Genomic DNA, 8,787 nt, shown 5'->3' with positions numbered 1-8,787 from the left:
GGGGTTCCTCTGACCAGATCATTGCCGCTCCCCTTTTTTTCAGGCAGGTGGAGCTATCAGGAATAACAAGAACAACTTTGCACAAAACACACTGCAGCCCATGTAAAAAAAAGGGGTCACCTCCAAGACCAGGTCTCAGCAATTCCTGTCTAAGTCCTCAGTGGTATCTCCCATACACATCTGCTTCCCAGCCCCAGCATTTCCTGTTGGAGCCACGAGCTGAGTGTGGCCCATAAACCTGCAGCCTTTGGGGAACCATCCGTCCCTTGTGCAGATCTTTGCTACCCACTGCACCACACATCAGAGCGTGCACAGCATCCAAAGGGCCCCAAGGAAAAGGAGAGCAAATCGGCTCCTCCTGCTCGGGATTGATCCATGCTAAGTGGTCGCTGGGGGGGTGATGAGCAGGGAACAGGGATTATTCATCAAAGAGGTTCCTGGGAAAGCCGAAAGACCTGCGACATCGGGGTGTTATTGAAGTGAAAGGGAGAAGGAACATCAGTGGGGAAGTTGGCAGTTCAGAAGCAGAGCCGGTTACATGGGTTACGTCCTCAGTCTACAAATAAATTGCTTTGGATTTACACAGAATAACTGAGCTCATTTCCCTTTTCAGCCGATAAAGGCCCAGTTGTCTGGAATTTCAACAAACCAATTGTAAAAGCAGCATGTGGCAGAGGCCTGACTCATCGCATCATTTTCTCAGCAGCTAGCATAAATAAAACCTCCTCGCTCCCTCCAGCCAGCCCGAGAGCTCTGCCTGCAGGCAGGGTGAGACTGCAGGTTAGGGACTGACCTGCACGAGGCCTCCTGCTCCTCCATGGGGGCTGTGGCTTCTGCCCTGCAGCACCGCCGAGGTTGCAGCCCTGAGTGCGGTTTCCTCTCGAGTGGTTCCCCATCAGGCAGGATGGGGCAGCTTGGTCTTTGCAGATTGCTCACAGAGGGAACGAGGGACGGCTCCGCAGTGGGGAAGTTCAAACTGCTGACGTTGTTTGGGAGGTCTTCACAGGATCAAATCAGCCCTTGGTTTTCCAGCAGTGCACTTCCAAGAAGTCCCATTGGCGATGATAGTTCCTAAGCAGACAAAAATACATCAGGTCCAGGCTGAAAGGCACAGAACAGTGTCTTGAAAAAGCAGCAGATCAGGGAATTACACCAGGGAACTTCCTGTGCTGGCCATGAGGGAGCTTCTAAATCCAGCAAGAAACAGGCACCCAGCTTGGCATCGTCCCCAGTCAATCTGGTTTCCCGTAGGAACCAAAAACCCCTTGAATTTCAAGCCATCAGTGGCAGCTTGTTTCTGTCCAGAAAACCAACGGTCATGGGAACCTTGCGGATAATCTCTGCTACCACAGTCTGCTGGGGCAGGAGGCTGCCTTGAAATTGCTCCCATTGGGTTGAGAGTGATTTTTATGAGTGCAGGATGCAAATGAAGGATTGGTATTGTTTATCCACCTGAGTGTTACTATACATGAAAGCGGAAAGTCATTGAACAGGACTCCCTTGCTGGGAAGCTACAAGTACCAAGATTTGGAATCACAGAAGGTTGGAAAAAAGCTCTCAAATCCCCATGTCCAACCCCAACCCACCCCACCATGCCCACTGACCCCACCCCTCGGTGCCACATCCCTACAGTTCCTGAACACCTCCAGGGATGGGGACTCCCCCACCTCCCTGGGCAGCTGTGGCACTGCAGCACCACTCTGGGAACACATTTTTCCTAATTTAAGTGGAGCTTAATACAGAAACCTCACATCTATCTCCTGCAGATAACTGTACTGTTCATTTAACACCAAGTTCTTTTACCATGTGCTTTTACTTGGGACCATATTTCTCAGAGCAGGACAGGAACAACCACACCAGTGTTCTGCCCTTAGTTTTCTCAATCGGGTTGGTGGCTGTGGGCATACCTGCAGCACTGACCGTGAGCCGCAGCACTGGGGATGAGGCTGGTGACAGACAGCAGCGAGCACAGCAGCAATATGGCAGAACCTTGGTGCACAGCCCTGAGAGTTTCTGCAGTCTGGGTGCTCTCATCACAGCACAGGATCCACGGGCCAGTGCCTCGCTGCTCTGCAGTACAGCTTAGACTTGCACTCCTGGGACAGGGCTCCACTTCTTGCACTCACTTCAAGGAGAGAGAGTTGAAACGGTTCTGGAAAAAAAGATTGAAAGGAACTGGTTAAAGCAATGACAGAGGCACACCACGATGGCACCGGCCCGCAGCCAGTAGGTGGCCCCAGCCACCCTCCAACCTTCATGCAGGCCCTGGTTCTTTTCCTTGTTTTTTCCCCCAGGGCTGAAACTTGCCAATCTTTCCTCTGCACTCAGTGCCAGAGCATGTGACCTTTTACTTAAGGACGATCGGGAAATACAGCGATGAGCAAAATTATATATTAAAAAAAATACCTGAGATTAGTCTGTGCCAGTAGTGGAAAGTATGTGGGGTATGGGCTGAGTCTGATTGCAAAAGCAGGGCACATCTCCCGTTGTCATACTTGGGGAAAATGGGATTTGTGGCAGGCAGTGTGGAGTGGAGGGTGCGCAAGCAGTACTCCCTGGCAGCCCTGCTCTCCTGCCCTGAGCTGGGTTTGGGAGTTCCTAAACAAAGGAAGTTGCAAAATATGTGGCACCGCGTATTTAAAAGGGATTAGGAGAGGAGAACCACAACAGGCAGCCTGGGGCAGAGCCTCAGGGCCCAGCACAGACGTTTTCTGGAGCAGGACTGCAGCTAGTTACAGGCACCGCCAGCCAACCCAGAGTGGCAGTCCCAACTCACACACATCTGTGTGCATCCTGGGATGTCCCCGGACTGCAAGAGTAACCTCTGCTAGTGACAGCCCAGGGGTTCTGAGCAGTGCTCTGCCTCTGGAGGCACTAAGGACAGACTGGGACACACACCGTCCTGACTCTGAGCTGGAGGTAACATAGCCAAAAGTCTCTTTCACATTCTAAATCATTTCCTCTCAGGTTTCTAAGGCTTGGGTTACACCTGAAGGGACTGGCGTTTATTAATTTACTCCCTTTGGGGCTGTTCAGAGTCATACGTAACAACAGCCTTATTTGGGGTTTGTTGGTGTACTGTTGCCATAAGGATGCGAGGAGGAGCCGGTGGATAATTCCAGCCCATGCCCATGCTGTGGAAACCTGCCCTGACACCGCCTGACACAACCAGCACAAAGCACAGCTGGCTCCTCGCAGGACAGTCATGGGGCTCCTGCCTCTCTGAAGGGGACCCTCCCGGTCTGACTCACAGGTGGCTGCTTTGCATTCTGGAACGAAGTTTATGTCCCTCCTAAGCGTAATGAGAAGGCGGATAATGCAACCCACGAAACTCTAGACCTTGGTGGTAATTAAGACACCCACAAGATAATTAAGCCCTAGATAAAAAATATATATGTAAAAAGCCATTGCGAAAGTAATTCTTTATCAGTTTTTAAACTGTTGCCTTCCTGTATCTCTGGCCAAGTTAACACCTTGCTTTTCTAATCTCCCTTCTTTCAGCAAGTCCCAATTACCATTGCAAAACAGCACTGCCACTGCTGTCAGTGAATGGCCACAAACCCAACGAACCCGAGCCTGGGGCAAAGCCAGGGCAGAATTTTCCCCAGGTCCCACAGCATTCAATGCTGTGTCCTATGTGACAAACAAACCTACCTGTTACCTGATGATCTTTTTCCCTTACTCTTGTTTCTACGCTAAAAACACACCCCCAAACTCCGCTCTTTCATTCTTTGCATCCTCACTCACTCTGAGCTTCTTTCTTCACATGAAGTACCATTGCAGAGCAACGACCTGAGCTAAGCACGGTGTACCCTGAGGGTACTCAGCATTACAGGGCATGTCTCTGCTCCCTGTTCTGCCAGTATGCAGTCCAAAGTCTGAACCAGAGCATTTTCCCCTTCCGCAGCCAAAGAAGGACCCGGCAGTGGGGCATTGTGCAGGAAGGGGCAGCTGGAGTCCTCTTCGAGGATAATTAGGATAAGCTTCACAGAACCACAATTCCTTCGGCTTGAAACAGTGTTGAGAACAGTCAGAAAGCTGAAAGGGAAGAAGTGTTATTTTTGGCAGGAGGTCTTTATGGCTGATGCAGGAACTTTCTCCTTAGTTATTCATTGTCTTGTCAAGACTCATAAAACAGCCAGCAGAGCCCAACAAGTACTTTCCTTCAGTGTTCTGGGAGCTTAGAAATGTAGGAATTAAATGTGGCCTTGAACCCATTTTATGGACTCACTTCTTACGGAGCTACCATAAAACATTAAAATTCAGAGCTTATAAATAAGGAGGGGAAGCGCTGCACATTTCTTTTCAGAAGCCATCTCTCTGAGACTCTTCCCAAGGTAAGTCAGGGATGGAAGGAGAGTGAGAGACAATGACCTCAAGCAGCAGAAATTGAAGACAAAAAAAAATCCCCTTGAGAAAAGCAAGACATTGGCTCAGTTTATGTCCTGGTGACCCCAACCCAGTGACACCGAGTGCTCCCAACAGCTGCAGCCAGCGCAGCGACCCTGCCTCTCTTTGGCAGGCACCAGCCGGGCTCCCCCTGATGGCACAGAGAAGCAGACTCACAGCCTCCTGCCGAGCGCACGTCCTCGTGCTTTGCTTTTTGGCACATGTAGCCACAGGTAAGCAATGGAAAAATGCAGCATCGTTTGTCCAAACTCCATCGTACTGACAGGCAAAACTGGCTGGGGTTGGGTTCTGCCTGGGGTGATAAGTGATGGCAGCACTCTGTTTTCGTATGCTCTGGAGATGACTCCCAGAGGACTGTCTAAAAACTGGCCTCTGATTCTGAGAGCAGCCGAGCAGGGAATGGGGAAAGCTTCAGCATTTCAGCTGCACAGGAACGACGAGGCCACCGTGTTCACATCTGCTCCATGAAGTGAGAACTGCACTTGGCCTGGGAATACCAAGGGAGAGACGGGGCCCTTTGGGCTGCTGTACTCACAGGACCACAGCACCTTCTATTCTGATTGGTATTTTTCAGCTCGTTCATTCATGACATCGGCTAAATTAGAGAGTTCCATCTTGACAGAAAAATGTATTTTCCATATTGTTTTCCCATTTAATACGTCCCAAGGCTTGTACATTAGACTAACTGTGACTCACCAACCTCCTGGCTGCAGCAAAGGAGCTGATGAACAACTTAATGCTATCAGCCACGTTCAGCTCCAGCCAAAAAAACAGAACACCAAACTGTGGGCACAGAAACTCTTGGCACAGATACACTGCGATAGGGACTTGCAGTGGGGGGGTGGGCACTGCTGGCAGGGCGTTCTCTCACTGTGTGTTACATTATCACTGCCACAACAGGGTTTTCAGATGCTTTGCTATCATAGGTCAGGCTTGGGAGTTCAGGCAGTCAGCTGCAAAACTTTCACTTTGATTTTAAGTAACCACAAAGGGAAGTTTGTGATGAAGATGTGTTCTATCTTAGAAACTAAAGTCCCACCTGTAAGAGAAGTGTTATATTGAAGCCTAACACTCTTGTTTCCTCCAAGGTCGAGACCTAGAGAAACCACAGGCATTTGTGGGAAAGGTGCAGGTCAGGATGCCTAAATGCCCTTGTTCTCCTTTTGCAGGTGTGGAACTGTCTGTAAATAACCACAATGATGATTTCACCCTGACCATATCGTCCGGGTCCCTCGCCTCCCTGTCCTGCCTTGCACAGAACAGCAGCCAAGCCGAGGAGCTGCTCTGGTACAGAGGAGATGGCCGTGTGGATCTGAAAGATGAGAATAAAGTGAACATCAGCAACATCTGCATCTCTCCAGTCTCTGAGTCTGACAACGGCGTTGCCTTCACGTGCAGGCTGCTACGGGACCAGTCTGTGCAGGTCTCGGTGGTCCTGGATGTCCGCTGTGAGTGCTGCTATCAGTGAGGGATGGCTGGGTGGGCTCTGTCCTACCCCGTGTCCTCAGCTGAGATCAGGATGTTTTTGCACCCCTGTGCACTGTGTTCACCGGGAAAAAATGTGCTGAGGAGGAGATAGCTCACGTGATAAGTCACTCCCTTTCTACAGTGGTTCTTATAGCCTGCTCTAATGCCTCTTTTACAGGCAGTGGGTGGGCCCTGTAAGTAAGATTTTCTGGCTACGTCCCTGCCTCCACCTAGACTCTTTCTCAAGGATGCAAGTTAGGGCAGGAAAGTCACAGGAATAACTGTCATGACTGCCCTGCTGATCCCTGGTGATCAGGATGGGGCACAGGACAGCATGTGTTCTCAGATCACACAACACAGAACTGTAGGAGCTGGAAGGAACCTCAGGGGATCACTGAAGTCTAACTCCCCTACTAAAGCAGGTTCCCTACAAATGGCGTTGCACCATTTGAATGAGGTGCGCAATTGATGTGAAAAGGGAACCTACTTACTTACATGGTGAGCACCACCATGAATGACCTCTTTAACTGCTTTTATTCTGAACAGTTCCTCCCTCTGCGGGCGAAGACGAATCCATCTATATTGAAGAAGGCAAAGATGTCACTCTGACCTGCAATGCCAAGTCCAACCCTCAAGGCCAAACAACATGGTACAAGAACAACACCATCCTGACCCTACACGACCACTACCAGGTATACCAGAACAGTGAGACCTTCCAGCTCTCTATCAGGAAAGTACAGAAGTCTGACAACGGGACCTACACCTGTGAGGTGAAATCTTCTTGTGGAGACAGCAGTAAGGATTTCCACCTGATAGTTGAAGGTAACAAAGCTACTGCTAAACATTAAGTTGTACAGCCAGCTCTGCATTTGCTTTTACAATGACAGCAACCCATTGTAAGTGGGTTAACATCACGGAAAAGTATAAAGAAGTCCAAATGGAAAGTCATAAATTCCCCACATGAACTTCTGAGAGCAGCAAGGAGCTCTCTGTGCCCCTGTGCTTGCCTGCACAGCACCAGAGAAGGCCCTTCCTGCTTTACCTGTTATTCAGAAGCATTTGGCAAGCGTGACCTGAAGTGGACTCATCCCACTTTCTCACTTCCCATGATGACAGTGCACATCCAAGTGTGCTTTAAAGCACCTTAGGTCTCACTTGAAGCTTCTTATTCTAACCACATTGTTCTGTCATGCTAAAAAAGCTGCTGAAGGCAAGGGTGCTGAGCTGTCCTCCAGAAACGACATGGGCTACAGGGAGCTGAGCTGGGTGCCCATGTCTCAGTGAGCCATCAGACTCAGGCACCCACTGCCCAGCACTCCTATGGGTGTTCTGAAAGTAGGGCTATGGGTGGCACAGCTGGACACCCACACTGCCACAGTACCCTGGGGATCTGCTTCAGGACCCAGCGTTTCAATCCCTCCTTCCACTCACCAAAACAGAAACGCCTCTTTCCAGCTCTGTGAAATGACTTTACTATGTGACTGCACCAATCTATCAGGCAGTCAGCCTCCTCTCCCTCTTCACAGATAAAAAACCTGTCTTCCCCACGGAGGCTGTTATTGCTGCTGTTGTGGTGGTTGTACTCACCGGGCTTTTTGGAATTGTGGCTCAGAAAGAAAAAATATTTAAGGTATGGAAAGATCCAGTTTCTTAGAAAAAAACATAATGCTTCAGTGTCCTTTTGTTTTCCACCTTTTCTATGCTGCTTTGTAGTGTTTTCTAGTGTTAGAGAGCCATTGTGTACTATCGCCTCCTTGAGAATTACTAGCAGATAAATCAAATATCAGGAATTTTAAGGGGAGTGAATTACATGCATGCAAGACCTCAGTAATAACACCTCTATGGGCAGAAAATACAAAAGGTAACAGGATTCTCTTTCTTTTCAGTGCTTCAAAAAACCAAGTCAAACAGCCCTGTAAGTACCTGACTGCACAATCACACAGCTTCCCAGAACAAGCACCTGAACGAAACCCCTTCTGTAAGCTCTGGCAGAACATGAGAACACCCACACCCTGACCTGCTGTGCTGCAGCTCTGGATGGCTGCCGTCACCCACCCTGCCTCACACCTGCAGGGCTGGAACGTGGGGACACAAACACAAGGCACAGGGATGCAGTTCAGGGACACAACCATGGAATGCCAAAGGAGAACACTCTGTGGAGGGGGAAAAACTAACCGCACATCCCCAGCTGCTAAGAGCTTGCAGGAGCTGAATGCAGCCCCAGTGAATCCAATTCAGCCATTGGCTTTTTTTTCCATAGAAAGTGAATGTTCATTTTTTCCCCTTTTGCTGCAGGTAAAGACGGCACAGAAACTGTGCATACCCAGAAAGCACCATTTCAAGTGGTGGCACACCTGCACGAGATGATATTAGGCACCGAAACACAGCTCTGGACACAAGCTTAGGAAGTCTTTCTGAACACACAAGCATCGTTTCACAGCTGCTGATTGTAACTCACTGCTCAGAACGCTGCCACGGGGCAGGAGGCTGAGAGACCCCACCTCATCCCCTGTGCCTCTCCCACAGAGGCAGCCCTGAGCTCAGGGCGTCGTGAGGGGAATGGCGCTGTGGCGGTGTTGGGGAGGGGAGGGCACCCAGCCGGCCTGCCCCTCACCAACCGTCCCTCGGGATCCTCTCAGCACCTCATCACACCTCAGCATTGCACCTTACCGCCAATAAACGAACTGTGCTGTACGTTAACTCAAGTCTGTGGTGTAGACTCTTAGCGTGCTCTCGGCACGGGGCAGAAGGGCGCTGTGGGCGCCAACCCGTCGGCATGGAACGTTCTGGAGAAAAGGGCGCGGCGCGGAAAGGGGGCGGAGCCTCGCGCGCCCCCGCGGGGTCGACTCGCGCAATCTGACGCGCTTTGTCCCTCTCCGCCCGCCGTCCCCCTCCCACCGCCACCCTCAG

At 50.4% G+C, this 8,787-nt stretch overlaps 1 protein-coding gene across 5 annotated transcripts; it reads left to right on the top strand.

The window, feature by feature from the left end:
- Window positions 1-4,299: 4,299 nt before the first annotated feature.
- Window positions 4,300-8,577, top strand: TMIGD1 (transmembrane and immunoglobulin domain containing 1). 5 transcript variants are annotated; one of them, XM_015295654.4, is made up of 7 exons: window positions 4,300-4,337; window positions 4,523-4,622; window positions 5,580-5,858; window positions 6,424-6,699; window positions 7,404-7,507; window positions 7,764-7,792; window positions 8,173-8,577. In XM_015295654.4, the coding sequence occupies exons 2-7, from the start codon at window positions 4,544-4,546 to the stop codon at window positions 8,174-8,176; spliced, it is 771 nt and encodes a 256-aa protein (XP_015151140.2). In that variant the 5' UTR covers window positions 4,300-4,337; window positions 4,523-4,543; the 3' UTR covers window positions 8,177-8,577.
- The last annotated feature ends 210 nt before the right edge of the window (window positions 8,578-8,787 follow it).

The sequence above is a fragment of the Gallus gallus genome, chromosome 19, assembly GCF_016699485.2.
Source record: "Gallus gallus isolate bGalGal1 chromosome 19, bGalGal1.mat.broiler.GRCg7b, whole genome shotgun sequence".
In the NCBI taxonomy this organism is placed as follows: Eukaryota; Metazoa; Chordata; class Aves; order Galliformes; family Phasianidae; genus Gallus; species Gallus gallus.
This window is presented reverse-complemented; position numbering and strand designations above follow the sequence as displayed.

Excerpts from the sequence above, each read along its gene's own strand:
- TMIGD1 (XM_015295654.4), top strand. The coding sequence starts at position 4,544 with ATGGCACAGAGAAGCAGACTCACAGCCTCCTGCCGAGCGCACGTCCTC. Across the intron at positions 4,623-5,579 it reads TTTGGCACATGTAGCCACAG|GTGTGGAACTGTCTGTAAAT; the intron begins GTAAGCAATGGA and ends CTCCTTTTGCAG. Across the intron at positions 7,508-7,763 it reads AGAAAGAAAAAATATTTAAG|TGCTTCAAAAAACCAAGTCA; the intron begins GTATGGAAAGAT and ends CTTTCTTTTCAG.